At 42.2% G+C, this 20133-nt stretch overlaps 2 protein-coding genes across 2 annotated transcripts in view; one reads left to right on the top strand and one right to left on the bottom strand.

Moving 5' to 3' along the window:
• Positions 1-230: 230 nt before the first annotated feature.
• Positions 231-20133, top strand: part of NUSAP1 (nucleolar and spindle associated protein 1) — a 34082-nt gene continuing 14179 nt past the window's right edge. Inside the window, exons 1-5 of the mRNA XM_081228587.1 lie at positions 231-422; positions 7140-7208; positions 11361-11504; positions 12523-12679; positions 19293-19394. Of these exons, the coding sequence (XP_081084713.1) occupies positions 330-422; positions 7140-7208; positions 11361-11504; positions 12523-12679; positions 19293-19394 (565 nt within the window). The 5' untranslated portion in view covers positions 231-329. The remainder of the gene's footprint in view (positions 423-7139; positions 7209-11360; positions 11505-12522; positions 12680-19292; positions 19395-20133) is intronic.
• Positions 17029-18616, bottom strand: LOC308614278 (protein FAM136A-like). Its single transcript, XM_081228589.1, has one exon. The coding sequence runs from the start codon at positions 18567-18569 to the stop codon at positions 18153-18155; it is 417 nt and encodes a 138-aa protein (XP_081084715.1). The 5' UTR covers positions 18570-18616; the 3' UTR covers positions 17029-18152.

Raw genomic sequence — 20133 nt, 5'->3', positions numbered from 1 at the left:
CCAAGCTTGGTTCCTGGGTCCTCACTGGACAATGTGAGCCGGGTGGGGCTCTGCCGCCCACTCGTTGCCCGGACACGCCTTTTGGCGCCTTCGTGTTGGTGAGGGATGGTGAAGAACTTGCGTCTGGTGGAGGGGAAGTCTGCCTTTCTATTGGTCAACACCAGGAGACCCCGCCTTTGAGGTATTTTTAACCAATGGAAGTGCAGCTTTCTCAATTTAAACTGTAACATTGGGTTTGGTCAACGCTTAGAGCGGCGCCAGAGTTTTGAAAGGCGCTTTTGGGAGTGGAGCACCGATCCTCTGCGTGGTCGCCTGGATTGCAGTTCGCCATGACCGTCCCCTCCCTGGAGGAGCTGGACTCCTTCAAGTACAGTGACCTGCAGAACTTGGCCAAGAGTCTGGGCCTCCGGGCTAACCTGAGGGTACGGGGCAAGTGGCGGGTCGGGTAGGACGAGCGGCCTCTACGAGACGGGGTGGGAGGGGACCGAGCGGGAATTCCAAAGGCTGAGGCTGCTGTCCCGGCCCGGGGGCGGTAGATTTGGTTCACAGAAGGGTCCCACGAACTCTGCAAAACCGAGAGGGAGCCATAGTTTTCACCTTATGTTGAGGCTGACTTTCCTGGGGACTCACAAAGACACCGACTCCAAAAGGGTTTGTTTGGTTTCGTTTTATTGGGAGTACTCTGTTATACTTACCAGGGCATCAGTTAGGAAACGGAGGCCCAGAGAGCTAAAGGAATGCTGCATCTAAATGCCGATTAATTGTTAGGCTGTCGCGGAAATAATTGCCTTGGCTTTTGGAAAACTCCAAACAGCTAACATTTCTGTAAATTGTAACAGCGCCCCAAATCTGCTACTTAAATGGGGGACCTGGAAGAAAGGATGACTTTTAGGGGACCTCCCCCGTGGATAAGTTTTTACAACTCAGCCCTGATTTAGTCGGATCGTTCCTCTATTGATCACTACTGTGGTAGTGTTCTATTCAAAACCGGTGAGGTCTTTGAGACTTCAAAACGTTTGGGGGGAAATGTGAGGGTTCAATTCGGGATTGGGGTTCTCTATATTTTATTTTCCCACATAATATTAACGTATACCCTGGAGTTTTGTTCTGCAAGCTGTGATATTTACACGGAGTGAATACCTAAATCAGTCCTCACCAATGTTTTTAAGTGGTTTAAACAAAATAATCAGGGCCCATGCACCTGTTGGTGCTGAATGATAAAGGGCTATCTTTGGAGATATTTCTGAGCTATAGTATTTAATGGCTCCTCAATACTTCATAAACAAAATCTTAATTCCTTGGTTTAAATCTCTTAAATTTTTTTTGCAATCTGGCTGGAATCTTTTATCCAAGGCAGCATCCAGACTGTACTGGTGCCTGAACACTTGGCACCTTTGTCCATCTTTCTGCCTTTGCTAATTTTAATCCTTTCACCTCAAATCCCCTTCTCTCTCCCTCTTCTTTATCTGCATGAATAATTTCCAGTTACTCATCACAGTCCAACTGAAATGTCATCACTGACCTGGCACCTCGTCCCCTCCTCTTCATTCCCTTGGCCACAGGTCCACCACCCCAGTAATCCTAGGAACCCTCTGCGCCTTTAAGGCAGTATAATTCCAAGTACTTTTTCTGAGCACTTGCAGGCTTCCACCTGGCACTGTGGTTATTTGTGTAGATACGTTCTCTACTAAACGTTAAGTTCCTTGAACAGGGATCTCATCCATCCACCTTGGAAGTCTTTACAGCACTAAGTGCAGTACATTTTAATTGGGAGGCGTTGGATACTTATTCAGAACTACTATTTACAACTGCTTCTTGGCAGCGCTGGAACAATGCACCAGAGGGTAGCTCCTTTGTTACTATGGAGGTTTCCTACTTGAGTTCGGCGCTCTAACATTAAGGCCCCGCAACCTTTTGGATATCTGAAGAGCTGTTGCAACTTCGATCTTCTTCTGAAAATCCCACCTATCATTGTCTCTTGAAGAACCTGATCTGGGGTAGCCATTTAATCACCTGTTTTCATATAAGTGGTGTAGTACAGTATTTTGTGTCACTACAGACCTCATTGCTTGCCTAGCATACAACATCTGGTGCATAGTAGGTGTCAACAAATATCTGTTAGAGGTGCTCTTTCCCAGACAAATTTGACTATACGAGGCATTCTAATAACCAACTACAAAAAGACAACTTTGAGATGATGGGAGAAAATTAAACTTGGACTAGGTATTAAATTATATTAAGGTATTGTTAATTTTGTTGCATATGATGGTGGTATTGTGGTTATACTTTTTTTTTTTTTTAAAGTCCTTACCTCTTAGCCAGATATTTACAGGTAAAATGTTATGATGCCTGGGATCTGCTATAAAATACTCCAGGAAAAAGAGGGGGAACTAGATGAAGTAAGAACAGCACAATGTTGATAACTGTTGAAATTGGGTGATAGATACATGGGGGTTCATTGTACACATTTGAAATCTTCCATAATTAAAATGTTTTAAGTTACAGTTGGTACAGCTTCAGAGCTCGTTAAATCAATTGCCTTTTTAAAATTCTAAGTGCATAGCAAAAAAATTGAATAAATTGCTCTAAGAAATTACCAAGATTTGATTATTTAAAAAACTTAACAGAATAAGATTTAAGTAAATTTCACCAGTATGATAACATTCAAAATAAATTTAGAAGAGAAAATATTAACTTTCTTTTGAGACACTACTCTTTTTTAAAAAAAATTTATTGAAGTATAGTTGATTTACAATGTTGTGTTAATTTCTGCTGTATAGCAAAGTGACTCAGTTATACATATATATATATATTCTTTTTCATATTCTTTTCCATTATAGTTTATCATAGGATACTGAACATAGTTCCCTGTGCTATACAGTAGGACCTTGTTGTTTATCCATTCTATATATAATAGTGAGACACTACTCTTAATAGTAAGGCAAAATGAAGGAGTCAGTTACTAAGATTTATTATATGGCCAGGGTCCTTTTCTCACTCTTGCAAGCTTCAGTTATAAAACTACCACTGTTTCCACCTTCTTGCAGCTCCCTTCCCTCACCTGGCAAAACTCTACACCTGATTAAACAAGCTATGTGCTTAATCCTTGCCTGTACTAACCAGCTGACCCTGGCTGGAGAAAATCCCCTAACTTTGTTGACTGAACTTAATTTAAATGTGACCATAAATTTAATTGATGATTTATTTGATTCTCCTACACTTCCTTGGTAGTCATTAATTTTCCCATTATTGAGGACAGTTATTTCATATCTTCTCACCTTAGATTGGCGCCCTTCCATCACTTGATGACTTTGCCTCATAGGTCATGGAAACATAGATGCAATTAAGCTGAGAATTACCTCACCTTTCCATTACCAGACCCTACCTGTCTCCGTATCCTTTGCCTTCAACCTGTTATATGTTATGGTAAAAGGCTGTGCCTGAGGGCAGCCTTGCTGTTTGTGCTGGAGATCCCATTCCCCCCTCTGGGGCTACACTCCTGCAGTCATTCCTCCGCTGCATCAGTTTCTCTCACTCTGCTGGCTCATTTCCATAATGCGCCCAATCAAATCTTAATGTCATCCATCTTTTAAAAAAGAAACGAAACCCCTCTTCTGACCCACGTCTTTTATCTACTGCCCAATTTCTCTGTTCTTTTCTACAGAAATTGATGTTTTTGAGGCCACCATGCCCTGCACCTTGCAAAGCTTGTGGTGCATCTCTATCTACCTTCACCTGCCCATCAGGAGCATTTGGCGTGATTGAACCCTCCCTTCTGCTCAGACCACTTCCTTTTCTAGACTTCTTTGATATTTGGTTTTCTCCTGCCTTGCTAGCACTTCTTTCCAGTCTCCTTTGCTAGTTCTTCCTCTGCTAAATCTCTAAATGTGGCGTATCCCAGGGTTCCCTCTTGGGCCTTCTTTTCTCTAATTGTGCTTCTCCCTTGGTGATCTTATTCATTCTCAGAACTTTAGATTCACCTGGAACTAATGACGCCCAAATACATACCTTCAGTAAGACCTCTCATCTGCTGACTTGTGCATTTAAGTGCATCGTAAACAGCATGATCAGGTCAAAACAATGAAGATCTATCCCCCGTGTTGGTAAATGATTGATTCCTCCCTTCACTGCCCACACCCATCCATCCTGGTGAGCTCTTCCTCCCAAGTATCAATACACCTGAAATCTGGCCTGTGTGCCGTCTCCAGTGCTGTAAACCTGAGCCATGACACCCTCCTTTCTTGACCACTGCTTCAGGCTGCCTGCTGGTCTCCCTGACTCTACTCTTGCCTTAAAATAGTATTCTCTTGGTAGCTGGGTGATAGTTGAAACTTAGAATATGTCATTTTTCTGCTCAGTTCTCGTCAAATGATTTTCCTCACACCTAAAATAAAATCCAAACTTCTCCAAATGTAATGTGAGAATCTTGGGTTGATCCTGATTTGGAGGGAAAAAAAAAATTTTTAAGCTAAAACTGGAGACAATTGAGTAAATTTGATTTTAGGCTATGTATCAGAGGATATTAGAAAATTATTATTTTTCCGAGGTAATACATTAGAGGTTATGTAGGAAAATATCCCCTTATTTTTAGGAGATGTGGCTGATGTATTTAGTGGTAAAGTATCATGATGTCTGGAACTTATTTTCAACCAGCTTGGCAAGAAATACATATGAATGAGAAAGAAAGCAAACATGAGACAATGTTAAGGGTTGCTGAATCTACGTGAGGAGTATCAGAGTGTTTACTAGACTATTGACTTTTCTATAGACTCGACATTTTTATAATTTTAGTTAGAAGGAAGAAATCTACACTGTGTGCTGTGGCCTGTAACCCTCTTCTTGACCCAGGTCACCTCTTTGGTCTCCCTGCCCTCCACTCGCCCCAGTGTTCACTGTGCTCCCCACACTGGCTTCTCCCTGTCCTTCAAATTCACCAGCCCATCTCTGGGCTTCGTGTTCCCCCTGCTGGGAATGCTCTTCTCCTGCATCTTCACCTACTTCCCCTCCCTCATTCACATCTCAGCTCAAAAGTCACCAACTCTGAGAGGCCTTTCCTGACCATCCTAACGCAGGTTGTCCTCCCCCGCCTCTACCCTGAGCCTCCGGTTTTGTTTTTGCTTCCTAGCACCTAATGTCATACCATTTATTTTTGCTTACTTGGTTAATAGGGTGTTTCCCCACTAGCCTACCTCTAGAGGTTCCTGGAGGGCAGAGACCTTGTCTGTTTTGCTCACTATTGTCTCTCCAGTGCCTGGAACAGCGTCCAGCACAATAAATGCTTGTTGAGGTAGTGCGTGAAGATGTGCTGATGCTAACATCGGCACCTCCAGCTCAGCTCCCCCGAACGTCACCCCCATCATTCCTCCTGCTGTATGCCCTCACCTGGCTCTGCCACAGGCCCTTCATTTCATCACTGTTGCATGTTTGAGGTTTTCATGGCATTTTAAGATGTTCTAGAAATCTGTACAACATAGAGCCTATGATTAACAATACTTTAAAATTTGCTAAGAGGTTAGATCTTATGTTAAAGGCTCTTACCACCAAAAAAAATCCAAAGGGTGCAGTAGGAAACTTGGAGGTGATACATTTAAGGCAGTGATGATGGGTTCACAAGTGTATATTGATCTCCCAACATATCAATTTATATGTATTAAATATCGACAGCTGTTTGTATGTCAGTCATACCTCTGTAAAGTGATTGAGGGAGAAAAAAAGAAGAACCAAGAATGCCTAAATTCTGCCCTGCCAATCACTCACTTTCCAGAGAAGACCCGAAGAGAGGTTCAAGAAACAACAGCAAGTAGAAAATAGGTCTCTCCTTTATTACCACTAGCCGGTGTCATGCCTGATTTCTTGATGCACAGTGTTCTGGTAAAACTCACAGCCTGAGCACAGCATCTCCTGTGCCCTGAAGCCCAAACCAAATCGGGATCTCTGCCACTCTCATCTGAACACATGGCTGATGGTAAATGGTAGGTAGGAGCAGAGAAGAGACGAGCCTGGTGCCTGGGCCCCCCTTGAGAAGAAAGTCTCTGGCTCTCAACTGCATGGCTGGTGGAAGAGGAGGGAATGAGAACCCAGCCATGTGCTTGAGCTTTTAAAGCACAGGAAAACATAACCCATCAGATTAGTATTCTTTTTTCAGAAAAGAACGGGAAGGGAAATTCTCCTGTGGTGGAAGGAGGAGCTAGGAGTTCCCTTCCCCTGGGGACCTGTAGCCATCCTCCTAAGGCGGTGCCTTTGGCCTTCCCCATCTTAGGACCCCCCACACCTCCACACGTGCTTCACCAGCTGCCCAAGCCAGAAACCTAGGCGTGATAAATTTCCCTGTTCCTCAACCCTCACATTCACACTGATTCTACTTCCTAGGAAAGTTTTTAATTCATCCGTGTGGCCTCAGTCCCATTCTAGCTCGGGCCGAAGTCGTCTCTGGCTTCCTACGACAGCCTCCTGGCCCTCGCCCTGTCTTCCATCTTGCCCTCACCAAATGCATTCTGCACATTATACAGCCAGAGTAATCATCCCGAGTAATGCAAAACTGATCACCCACTGCCCTGCTGCAAACTCTGCAGATTGCCTTTGCCCCGAGGGTAAAGTTCATACTCTTTAGAGGCTTAGTAGGCCTGGCAGGATCAGGCTCACTTTCCCAACATTCTCTCTCACCATCCCCTCCAACAGCTCCCTGGCTTCAGCCCACACTGAATTTTAGTTCTTCAAACTCCACACATTCTTAGCTTCCTATGCTATTTTTTTACCCTTTTCCCTATGTCCCACTCTCTCCTATTTGTCCTTCAGCCTCAGCAGCTAGTGACTTCACATCTTTGTCTTAGGACTGGCGTGTCCACTTACCTACTGAAGTCTACCCTAGCGGTCCAGGCTTTGGTGGCCCAGCCCACCTGTGTTCTCACACGACACCTGAGCTTCCTCATATGGGCATTTACCCCACTGCGCTGTAATTGCCACTTTCCTCTCTGGCTTCTGCCGTGAAATCTGTGCGGACAGGGACCCCTTCTGTCTTGGTTACCCTACTCCCAGCCTGCCCCGGATGACATTTGATGAGTAGAAGAACAGGAGAAAATGTTCAATGAATCTTTTGTGCTTATTTGATCTACTGATAAGGTCTTTAAACTTTTCTGCAGGCAGACAAGTTATTAAAAGCCTTAAAGGCCCACCTTAAAAATGAAGCAAGAAAAGAAAATGAGAATCAGGTAAGTAACATTTTCATCACCTATTACATAGCAAAACAATCAGTTAATGAATGATAAGCACAGTTGGTGATGACTTAAGACATGCTATTTGTTACCAAAGAGATTGTCATTGGTAATTTTAAATCCTTTCATAATTCTTATAAATGACAAAGCTGCCTCTGTAATCTACTGAATAAGGTGTTCTCATACAAAGGCAAAGATTAATTACTAGTTGCCACATGTATGCCAAATGGTGTGAATAGGGAGGGAACTGGATTTGAGGTCAGAAAAACCCAGTTAAGTAGCAGCTCTGTCTTTTTTGTATGTGTGACCTTGGAAAACTCAAATCATTTATTCTTAGTTTCCTGGTCTTTGAAATGGAAATAATATCTTTTCTGCTGAATTGAGGGTTGTGAGAATCACATGAAGTAGGGACTGTGGAAGTGACTTGTGGGATACTAAACCACTGCTGATGGGAGGGAGCAGTTGTCATGGCTGCTTCAGACCCACTCCAAAGAGTTCTGACAAGGCTCAACACCTAAATGATCAATGAATGCTTCATTCTTAACTTGAAAAATAGGAAAATGTTGAAAGGCCTTAAGGAACTGGGCTTTGGAGGGCATCCATTATATATCTTGAAATGAAGGTAAATATAAACATGAACTGAGCATCTGAATTCCTTCTCTCTGTCTTTATAGATTCCATAATTCTCTGTATTCCAGGTTATAAACATTTAAAAACATTCAGTGTTCAAAATTCTTTTTGATTCCAGATTTAATTAATATAAAATAGACAACAAAATTGATTTTGGATTCCTTTAAGTTTCTATATCAACTAAATCAATCTAGATATTTTAATTAATTAAAAATCTTTTCGGGGCTTCCCTTGTGGCGCAGTGGTTGAGAGTCCGCCTGCCGATGCAGGGGACACGGGTTCGTGCCCCGGTCCGGGAGGATCCCGCGTGCCGCGGAGCGGCTGGGCCCGTGGGCCGTGGCCGCTGGGCCTGCGCGTCTGGAGCCTGTGCTCCGCAACGGGAGAGGCCGCAGCAGTGAGAGGCCCGCGTACCGCAAAAAAAAAAAAAAAAAAAAAAAAAAAAAATTTTTCATGGTTAAGGATACATGATCGTAGTGCCATCTGAAATTGGGATTTTACTTTGGGTGGTAATTGATGGGCTAAACTTAAAATGATCTATCATGTTTCAAATTCAGCATCTCAAGAGCCATTCCATTTTGAAAAACTTTCACAAGAGCAGGATGATAATCAAAATTTGGTCAGCTGTAGAATTCCTAAGTGGTGAATCTGTCAATAGTGAGCTTAGGTTGGTGGAAAGAACTGACATAGACAAAGAGTTTATTTATCTAAAACTGCAGGAGTCAGCACAGTCCAAATACATGGCAAAGAGATCGGTAATATTACCAAGGACAGACAGATGGGTAAGCTTCCAGACCTCCAAATCGTCACCTAGGGAAGTGCACAGGTGTGGGTCACATCTAAGTGAGCATGACCTTCTGGATGCCTTGTTCTCCCTCTGTAGATTAGCCTTAACTATATGAGTTGGAGCAGCTCTGTATGTAGGTTAGTCTGACTGTGTGCTGGGGACTCTCAGAACCAGCTGTGCCACTTCAGTCTTGGGCTTATACAAGTCTTTACAGGTACATCATGGTGCGTTCAGGAATGAACATATCCTACCTGATCACTGCTGGCCTCCCAGACTAACATACCCTGGTTAAGGTGTGTGGGGTTAAAACAAGACATCTCTGGGAGTCGTGTTGATAGGTTTCTAAACCAGTTATAGGACCTCTTCTGTACTGTGTTAATGGAGGTAAGGGAGCAATAAGTACTTTTAAAGTGTGTCTATACAATATGTATAACCTGAGGGTTACACTTCTGTAGTGAGAACGGCTTCTTTTTCCTCTCCTTCTTCATGACTATCCAGGGAGTTGGAAAGTAGGATTCAGATAGCGTCTTTCTACTCTCACGTAAATATCCCTGCTCCTTTGAGTTCAGGCTCACCAATTCTCATCTCTCATCTGTTGACTTCCTTGTTGCTTTCCAGTGTTCACTGTCTCATTGCCTGGCTCATCATCTCCTGTCCTGACCTTACTTTGGGTGAATTCAAAGGTCCACCTGGATGTCCCTTACTACCCTTGCCTCCCTGTTCCTTGAGTCCTGTGACTTTCTTTTCCACTCTTCATTAGCCATCCCCTTCTTTGGGTATACCTTGGATCTTAGATCACTTAGAACTATTATTCTTCTGTAATATTTCTCCTCCGTCTAAAAACCTTCCATTTTCTAAGCCTCCTTATTCTTTTACAACCAAAGCATTTATTTTATATTGTGGTTCTCAACCCAGGATGTGTGGGAGAATCATTTGTGGGGCTTTTTAAAAACACTGATATTTAGGCCTCACCAAATCCCAGGCAACTAAATTAACTCTCAGAGGGTGGGGTCCAGTCACCATACTGAAATGGACTGAAAAGTCAGGATGCAAAGCCCTCTTACCCACTACTTCCACGTGCAGAGTACCACGTGTCTACTACTGTCTAAAATGCTGGAAGGTTTCTCTGTAAGGAAGAAGATGACCCTAAAGGAAACATGATACAGAAAACAAATGAAAGCTTTGAAAAATGTCTTACAATAACCTATTGAATTACCAACTTCTGGAATCAAGCTACACAGACGATTCAATTAAGGTTACATAACAAGCTATAAATGTTAACAACTTAAAGAATAGATGACAGAAGTTGAGATAAGGACAGGAGGTGAAGAAAAGTATAAGGATGCTAATATCTGCAGTTTACAGGATATGTGTCTGCAGTCATGGAACAAGAAATAAAGGTTTAAGTATATTTAAAGCTGCAAAGGTAATAGAGTGAGTAAGTGGTATAAGTCTATTAGGAAGAAGATGGGGAGACGAGAGTGGTACAAATGAAGTAAATCTTAGTACATGAGGCACTGAAAATAGTTATTGAAAATAAAAATGAATATCCCATCAGCAAATCATTAGTGATATGTAAGTAACCTCTTAACATCAAACCCTAGAAATACGAAGGGTAGGGCAGAGAATGACTTACTTTTCATTATACTCTCTTTAGTATTTTATTATTTTAACTATATGTATGTGTTAGTTTATTTCAAAAAATTAGAATTTACGTTTAACAAGCTACAAAAACACCAAGAGCAAATCAAGCCTCTCCTTTATCATCTCTAGGTAGGATAACATGCTTAATGCCTTCCTAACACTCGATGAGGATATAATTCACCTATTTCTCCCTAGTGCTTTTTTAGTTTCATATTTTACATTTAAATCTTTAATTCATCCAGATTTCATTTTGGTGTGAGAAAATGATCAAGTTGCATTGCCCACCCCCTCACCAAAAACATAGTCAATGTTTTCAACATCATGTGTTGAATAATGAATCCAACCATCCCCCACTAATGTGAGGTGCAACCATTGTCATACGATGATTTCTTCTAGAAGCAGTTCTGTTCAAGACATTCTGGTACCTGTGCCATGCTGTTTTGATGACAAAGCTCTTTACTTCTAGTTTACGATAGTGCACATGCCCTTCTTCCCTTACTCCCTTATGTTGACCTTTAACAAGTTACTTTGGGCTCTCTAAGCCTCAGTTTCCCTACCTGTGAACTGCAGATAATGTTAATACTTGTCTCATAGGCTTTGAGGAATAAATGAGATAATCCATGTGAATACTTAGTCCAGTGCAGTTATGATATTAGCTGTAATTGTTATTAGTTATAGCATACTGCCTAGATATAGTGTATATTCAGTAAATTAACATACTTTTAATAATTTGTGGGAATTCCCTGGCACTTTCACTGCCATGGGCCTGGGTTCAATACCTGTTCAGGGAACTAAGATCCCACAAACCATGTGGTGTGGCCCCCCAAAAAAAATAATTGGCTTATTTACGCACACTAAGATACCTTTGAATGCTTTGCAAGCCTAGTTTTTTAGCTTGGGTTGTTAAGTGTGATTGTTTCTTTCTGAATACTCTATCACTCTTGTCCTTGCCTATAATTTAGTGCTGGAGGGTTTTAAAATTATCTCTTGCATATGTAATACATATTTTTTATTCAGTTTAAATTCTGATTCTTCCTGAGCATTGTAACTCTATACATTGGACATGGCAGATTAATGTCTCTCTTTTTCAGGATGAAATTCAAACTTCTGTATCTTCTTGTGATGAGATTGAGGTACAGCTCAGCAGCCAGGAGCAAGCTGAGAGGGAGCCAGTTGGCCATGTCACCAAAACAAGGAGAAGGCGCAGGACTGTCTACAGGAGCCCTGACTCCCAGGTGAATAGAAATGTGCAAACTAAAAATAAGCTACCACCTGTGCCCAAACTGGTATATTATTAGGGAACCTTCTCTTAATTCCCTTATGATATCGGGTGGTGGCAAACACTGTTGTGAGCTCCATGAAAGCGCAAACCTGAGTCTGGCCTCATCACACCCCGGGCACTGGCACTCGGGAAGCACTTAGTAAGTATTAAGCACAAATTAAATGTTTGTTGAATAATATGAACGTTCATTGAGTGTTTACTTAAGTGAGGTGTAGTAAGTAAGAAGGAAAGAGACACCAACATCAAATATGATTTTTTATTTTTCCTCCTTCCTATCTTGTCCTGGGCCTGGTGATCAGCTGAGCTTAGTCTTTGAACAGTGTGGTCACGTGATTCCGGGGGCTTCTCCCACTTGCTCTGAGAGGACTCTGATTTTATTATCCTTTCATTCAAATGTAACTTTTACAAGATGGCCCTAATTTTTATTTTCTAGCTTTATGTAGTCCCTTAGTCATTAGCTTGTCTAGGTCTCTCAGTGTTAGTTTCTCCTCCCTAGGAGAGCAACCTCTGCCATGTATGCCTTCCAGTGGTCCCTAGTCTCTACTATTCCCAGATGCATGTTCTCATGACATTTGGTGAGGCAGAGAACCAAATCTGCCACTCAAAAAAGCTTGGTCTCCTACTTTTCTTTCTTTAATTCATTTTCCTCCTCAATTTGGTTCCTATCTTTGGAAGGCAGTGATTACTTTTTTCTTTCTTTATGTCTGACTATAAGCAATGTTTTTAATGATATGTTTTTAAATTGAGATATAATTCACATGTAACATCCTATCAGTTTCAGGTGTACAATGTAATGATTCAATATTTGTGGCGATCATTTCACAATATATTTACAATAAGTCTAGTTAACACCTCACGTAGTTACAGTTTTTTTTCTTGTGATGAGAACTTTTCAGATCTACTCTTAGCAATTTTCAAGTGTGATTCCTTATTTGTTACTGAAATCATTTATTTTCTTTTAAAATTTGTAGCAGGATCATTCAGAGATAAAAGTATGTGATCCTACTGAATTCCAGAATCAAGAAAAGCATGAAAACCGGGCTCTCAGAACTGCTGCAGAAGCTCCTTCTCTACCAAACAAGAGTCAAGATGAGAATGCAGTGCCCTCAGGAAAAAGTGGAATAAATGGTATGCCAAGTAACTTTTTAAAAATCCAAAATTGCTCGGGTAACCATGTGCATTAGTTTCCTAGGACTGCCATAACAAAGTGCCATAAACTGGGCAACTTAAAACAACAGAAATTTGAGAATTCCCTGGCAGTCCAGTGGTTAGGACTCGGCGCTTTCACTGCTGGGACACGAGTTTAGTCCCTGGTCGGGGAACTAAAATCCTGAAAGCCGCACGGTGCGGCCAAAAAAAGAAAAAAAAATTATTCTCTCACAGTTCTGGAGGCTGGAGTCTAAAATCAGGGTGTCAGTAGGGCCATCTTCCTCCAAGATTCTGGGGAGAATCTTTCCTGGCCCCTTTGTACCTTCAGTGGTGGCTATAGACCTTGGCTTGCAGCTAAATCTCTGCCTCCTCATCATGTGGCAGTCTCTCTGTGTGTCTTTTTCTTTCTTTCTTTTTTTTAAAAAAAAAAATCATTCATTCATTCATTCATTTATTTATTTATGGCTGCATTCGGTCTTTGTTGCGGCGAGCAGGGGCTACTCTTCCTTGGGGTGTGCGTGCTTCTCATTACTGTGGCTTCTCTTGCTGTGGAGCATGGCTCTAGGCCCATGGGCCTCAGTTGTTCTGGCATGTGGGCTCAGTAGTTGTGGCTTGTGAGTTCTAGAGCGAAGCCTCAGTAGTTGTGGCGCACAGGCTTAATTGCTCCATAGCATGTGGAATCTTCCCAGACCAGGGCTCGAACCCATGTCCCCTGCATTGGCAGGCAGGTTCTTAACCACTTCACCACCAGGGAAGTCCCTATTTATTTATTTATTAGGCTTTGTCCAGTCTTAGTTGCGGCACGTGGGATCTTTGTTGCAGTGTGTGGGCTTGTCTCTAGTTGTGGCGTGTGGGCTCTCTAGTTGTGGCACACGGACTCTCTAGTTGTGGTGTGCGTGCTCTAGAGCTCATGGGCTCAGTAGTTGCAACACACGGGCTTAGTTGCCCTACGGCATATGGGATCTTAGTTCCCTGACCAGGGATCAAACCCGAGTCCCCTGCATTGGAAGGCGGATTCTTAACCACTGGACCACCAGGGCAGTTCCTGTGTGTCTTTTTCTTTATATCGTTTTCTTAAAAGGACACCAGTTATATTGGATTAGGTCCATCCTAATGACCTTGGTTTAAGTTGATTACGTCTACAAAGACCCTTTCCAAATAAGGTCAGATCACAATTATTATTATTTTTAATTAATTATTTATTTATGTTTGGCTGAGTTGGGTCTTTGTTGCTGCTCACGGGCTTTCTCTAGTTGCGGCTCTTCGTTGTGGTGCCCGGCCTTCTCATTGCAGTGGCTTCTCTTGTGGCGAAGCACAGGCTCTAGGCGTGCAGGTTTCAGTAGTTGTGGCTTGCGGGCTCTAGAGCACAGGCTCAGTAGTTGTGGCGCATGGGCTTAGTTGCTCCACGGCATGTGGGATCTTCCCGGACCAGGGCTCAAACCCGTGTCCCCTGCATTGGCAGGCAGATTCTTAACCACTGCGCCACCAAGGAAGCCCAGATCACAATTATTAGAGGTTAAGACTTCATTCAGCATATCTCTTTTAGGGAAACAGTTCAACCCGTAACACCATTATGTAGAACTTCTAAGGGTTCAGCAATGAAAGCACAAGTTAGAACCAAATACAGTAGGCCATCAGGTCACCTTTAATAACCGTGTAGAAAGCAGAATATGAGTGGTAGCTGGAAAGTTTAAGGCAGTTGATCTTAAGGCAGGATGAGGAGAGAGCCTGGCTCATTCTGCCAATTAGCTCCTTCTGGCCTGCTCCAGAGACAGGTACAAAGACCTGTTAGGCCCTTCAAGTAGGACAGTTAAAAAGGATCTGCAGAGTCTACCTTCCCAGGGGTGTGGCCATTTTATTATGATAAATGTATATTTTACTTAGTCTCTAACCTCCTAAAAAACTCTTCCCTAAACTTTCTCAACTAAAAATTTGTTTCAGTAAGGCCTGAAAACTTCAGTTCCCCTATGCCTAACAGGACTTGGTGCTTTCTGATTTCATCCCTCAGGAAGCCTGCCAGTTGCAACAGTGTCTCAGTGTTCATTTCCCCCAGCACATCTCTCTGGGACCTGAGGCTTGCCTGAGGGGATTGGGAGAGAAGATGATCCACTCATGTCCACCAAGCAGTTAAATGCAGAATTTCTAATGCTGTGCCCTCCCAGTTTCCCCAGAATTTTGAATGTCTTACTAAATCTAGAAAGTTAAACAAGGTAGATGTTCTGATTTGTAGGTCTGAGGTGAGCCTGGAATTCTGCAGATTTAATAAGTACCCCCAGGTAATTTTGATGCATATGCCTCATAAACCCATTTTGAAATCCTGAGACGAGGGGAATGTAAAGAAATATGACAGAGTCAGAAGTGGGGGTGGAATTTAAAATATCTATTATTCCACCAATCATGTTGTCAAGAAGACTTACCTCTAGGACCCAGTTTTGAAGGCATGGGAAAAATGAGGGTGGACCCTTTAAGTCAGGTTTGCCCAATGAAGCGCGCAGGCTGTTTGAAGGAGAAAAATCTGATCATGCAGTTTCTGGTGAGAGGAATTTTTTAAACTTTGACATAATTCCAGACTTAAAGTTGTAAGAATAGTACCAAGAGTTCCTATATCTCGTTCACCTAGATTTCTCAAATGTTAATATTTTGCCGTATTTGCTTTATCCTCCTCTCTATTTATATTTATATACATATCTACATACGTATATGTGTTATATACATTTTTTTCCTGAACTGTTTGAGAGTGTTTCAGATATGTGCCCGTTTACCCCTAAATATTTGTGTGTTTCTTAAAACATCAGGACTTTTTCTCACAAATGTACAGAGAGCAGAAAGTTCACTGATGGGGCTTCTTCATATTCCGCATTACAACTAACCTCTGAGAAACAACCACTTGTCAAGGTTTGGTATAGTATCAAAGAAGAATATCCACAATTATCTGAAAAGGCTATTAAAATACTCTTCACTTTCAACCACATAGCTGTATATGACAAAATTTGTTTTCATATATTACTTCAATCAAAACAATATATCACAACATATGTATACAGAAGAAAAGAGAATCCAGCTGCCTTTTATTGTCAGATGATAAAGAAATTGTAAAAACAAAAACAAAAAACACTCTACTCACTTTTTTGATTTAGAAATTTTAGCCATTTTTCATAAATTATTTATGTTAACGTATAGTGGGTATATTTTTAGTGAATCAAATATTTTTTAATGTCTTAGTTTTAATATCTAATATGACACATATTGATATAACGTACATGAACAAAAATTCTTTGGGGTCCTCAGTAATTTTTGAGAGTACAAAGGGATCCTGAGGCTAGAAAGTGTGAGACCTGCTAGGTAACCTGTAGACAGACCTTATCTAGGTTTCATCCCAGCAATATCCCTTAAAACAAAGGCAAATCTCGATTCATTCTTTGCATTTCATTGCCATGTCTCTCCTTTTTTTTAAATAAATTTATTTATTTATACATTTTTAAATTTTTGGCTGCGTGGGGTCTTCGTTGCTGCACACAGGCTTTCTCTAGTTGCGGCGAGCAGGGACTACTCTTTGTTGCCGTGCGCAGGCTTCTCATTGCGGTTGCTTCTCGTTGCGGAGCACAGGCTCTAGGCGTGCGGGCTTCAGTAGTTGTGGCACGCGGGCTCAGTAGTTGTGGCGCGTGGGCTTAGTTGCTCCGCAGCATGTGGGATCTTCCCAGACCAGGGCTGGAACCCGTGTCTCCTGCATTGGCAGGCAAATTCTTAACCACTGCACCACCAGGGAAGTCCTGCCGTGTCTCTTTAACCTACTTTAGTCTGGAACAGTTCCTCAGCCTTCCTTTGTCTTCTAGCGCATTGACCTTTTTTAAATACAGGCCAGTTTCTTGGGTCCTCTGACTTGGTTTGTCTAATGTTGGTGATGGTTAGATTCAGATCATGCACTATTGGCAGGAATCCTGCAAACTAGGGCTGTGTCCTCCTCATTCAGCACCCCAGAGGGCTCAGATGTTGGTTTGTCCTATGACTAGTCTTGTCAACTTGCATCACCTGGTTATGGTGGTGTCTGCTAGGTTGCTCCTTTGTAATAGTTATTATATTTCCATTTGTAGTAAGTATCTTGTGAGGAATGACTGTGACTCTTTTTTTTTTGGAAGAAAAATTAAGTCATGTATTTCTAAAACCAAACCACTAGGAAAATATATCACAGTCTTGAAACAGCAAACAGACAGGCTATATTATCATTTCAAGTAATAAGTTGGTAAAAACACAAGGTCCTTAATACAATGATAAGGTGCCAGAACTGGGGCAAGAACAATGCATGTCGCACAAGTAGTATTTGGTACCGGAGGGCTGTCCCGTTTTTTGCTCTAAAGGGGTCACAGCTTGCCCCTGAGTTGCTTACTTTTTCTTCTTTGACCTTCGTGTTGCCAAGGGATTGTTTCAACAGAGCTCTGTTATCACAGGGGGCAAAGTAAGCAATACTGGGTTTAGGCTTTCATTCTATTTTGTTTTACAAAAACCAGATTTTTCCAAAGCCAGTGCTTCATAACTCTCTTAATTAAGCAGCTAACAATTCCTCTTTCACTGTTCATTCTTGAAGACTAGCATATAGCACAATCAAAATCCCCTTTCCCTTCAAGGGTGAGTGTCACTGCAAGATTGTCTTGTCACTCGGCTGACTCTGCTGCTGACAGCCTCAGGGCTCATCATGGCTGCCAGTCAGAGGGAAGGTTTGCTTCCCCTACCAGTGTGATAGCACTTCTTAAATTTTTGCAGGGTCTCCAGGCTGAAAGATGTCATGTGTGAGAATTTAAAGAAATGCGCATCCACATCCTGACGGCCAGAAATGAATATCTGCAAGGACCCTTTCAAAGTTTTTATCGAAACTACCTCTCCCAACTATACATCTTAAAGTAGCTTCATGCCCTTGTATACAAAACAAAACCACGCAAAACAAATCCCCAGAAGCCCCCTTTCCCCTTCTAAATTAGTGACCTCATGGATTTTGTTTTATTTCCAGTTTGTGGGAAATGTTGTAGTGATCCTTCTGGTAAACAGGAGGTTGACAACAAACAGAAACACCTCTCCTCACACTCCACCAGCTCATAAGCAGGTCAGATGAACCTGCCAGCCTGTTGGTATCTGTGTACTAAGAGAATCTGGTACCTTGGAGGGCTCTGGTTTGGTACAAGGGAGACTCCCTGTTGCCAGGATAAGCACTTGCCACATGAAATTCAGGCTCACAGAAACTCTCCTGTGCTATCTCTGACCCCAATTTTAGCACCAGGTTTTTTCCACTTTCTAGGTTTCAAACACAAAGGAACCAGTGTCCAGCGGCAAGTGATGTAGGCCTTAAACTTGCTGCCATCCTTAATTTCCTCATTCATAAACTTTCCTTAGAAAACCCAAATCCCCATTTCTCTTTTTAAATAGACTCCTGCCTTCAGCCCCGATGGCCAATAGCAGACATCTATTTCCCAATGGATGACAGAGACTCTTTCATCTTCTTGGTCATGGTTGGGATGAGGTTCATGTGGTCATCCACACACGTGGTCACGCAACGCTCCAGCTGCCGCTTCACCTGAAGCTCTTTACTCCCTGCATCAATTGAATCTTTGGCTTTGTCGTTGCAATGCATAGTGCACCGGGACAGGCGGTCCTGGAACTTCTCCAACTCGCTGGTCACCAGGGCCTGGGCTTGAGCCAGAGGTGCATGGCAGCGCTCAATGCACTGGTGCACTTGCTGCATGGACGCCTGGCCGTCCTCACAACAGCCAGCGCTGCACCGGAACATGAGGCCCTGCATCTTCCGGATGTTCTCTCTCTCCAGACTCTTCACCATAGAGTCCACCGCCTCCTGCACCCGGAGCTGCTGCAGCTCCGCCATGGCGACACGGCGCTGCTCCGCGCCGCGCCGGCGCCCACATGGACTCCCGGGCCGACTGTGACTCTTTAAATATCCTATTTCATGGCCAAGGTCCAAGCAAAAGCCCTATAGCCCCTCTGCTCTATCCAGTCATTCTTTTGCCTTGTTTTATGGATGCATTGGGAAACCTTAAGGATGAGTGACTTTATAAGTAGCATTTCTTGAAAACCCACTTGCACAGTTTTTAGTAGATTGCCTTAAGTTGAAAAAGATACTAGAATGTGGGAGATAAGTAGGCGGAAATAGCAACTCTTATATACGTGATGGCTTTAACTGGATTTAAAGAACAAAAGTAAAACAAATATAGAAGCAAAGGACCTGAGAAAATATAATAAATATAATAATAGCCAAAATGATAATAGTGTTTCTTAGGCTGGTGGGATTGTGTGACTTTTATCATCCTCCTTAAAACAGCTAGTCATGTTCATAGCAAAAGTTCTGGAAAAGAGTTTTATAAACATACAGAAATTTAAAAACGTCTATACCAGAAGCATAAAATGTCTGTCTCCTTGAAATACGAGCTAAAATTGTGGTGATGCTGTAACTAATGCTTTGTGCTCCTTGCGCCGTCTCTGCCACATCTTGGCAGAGGCCTATCACATGAATATGCTCCACGTTAACTTACATTTCTTAATGGGAATAATTTTTGGAAATCTTTCATTAGTTCTGTATCCTTGGATTCAGGTAATGAAGGTCCAAAGATACCTTCAGAAAGAAAGAAGTCTCTCTACACAGATGGGCTCTCCAAACCTGGACACAATAAAAGAACTGTGAGCACTACTCCAAGTAAGTTTTGCAACACAAAGAAACATAGAATGGTGGTTGGCCCCCTTCAGGCTGACGCTGCAGAGGCGGTGCACTGTGACGGCCGAAGGCTCAGACACTGGCGTTGAGGTTTGCGCCCTCGTTGCCTCAGTTTCTACCTGTGAGACCTTGGGAAACTTATTTATCCCCAGTAAACCCACGTCCTCAGTTTAAAGTGGGAATAATTAATCTACCTATTTCATCAGGTTAATACATGGATTAATTAAGACTGTTTTCCACTTCTGATTACCTAGCAGGGCAGCTAGCCTGTAGCAAGTATTCAAGAAATATCTGAGAATTAATGTGTATCAAGTACTTGGCACAATGTCTACCTTGTAAAAACTTATTATTTTTAGTAATAAGTCTAAGGGACTCCATTTCTGGACATGTAATTCTCTTTATTGCCTGGCACATAGAATGTTGATTGTGCTATGTGTTTAGATTACTTAAAATGCTGCTTAGCATATTTGAGAAATTCTAACAATTATACTTAATAAGAATATAATTAGTTAGAATAGTACAGAGCAGGAGTCAACAAACTATTGTCCATCTTGGCCTGTCTTATAGCCCTTGAGCTAAGAACGGTTTCTACATTTGTAAAGTGTTGTATAAAAGAAAGAATATGAGACAGAGACCACAGTGTATGTGACCGCCAAGCCTAAAATATTTACTGTCTGCCCGTTTACAGAAAGTTTACCAATCCTTTGCATAGAACTTTCTT

The sequence above is a fragment of the Mesoplodon bidens genome (assembly GCF_964165515.1).
Source record: "Mesoplodon bidens genome assembly, chromosome: 3".
Taxonomy (NCBI): Eukaryota; Metazoa; Chordata; class Mammalia; order Artiodactyla; family Ziphiidae; genus Mesoplodon; species Mesoplodon bidens.
This window is presented reverse-complemented; position numbering and strand designations above follow the sequence as displayed.

Coding starts and splice junctions, on each gene's coding strand:
- LOC308614278 (XM_081228589.1), bottom strand. CDS start 18,569: ATGGCGGAGCTGCAGCAGCTCCGGGTGCAGGAGGCGGTGGACTCTATG.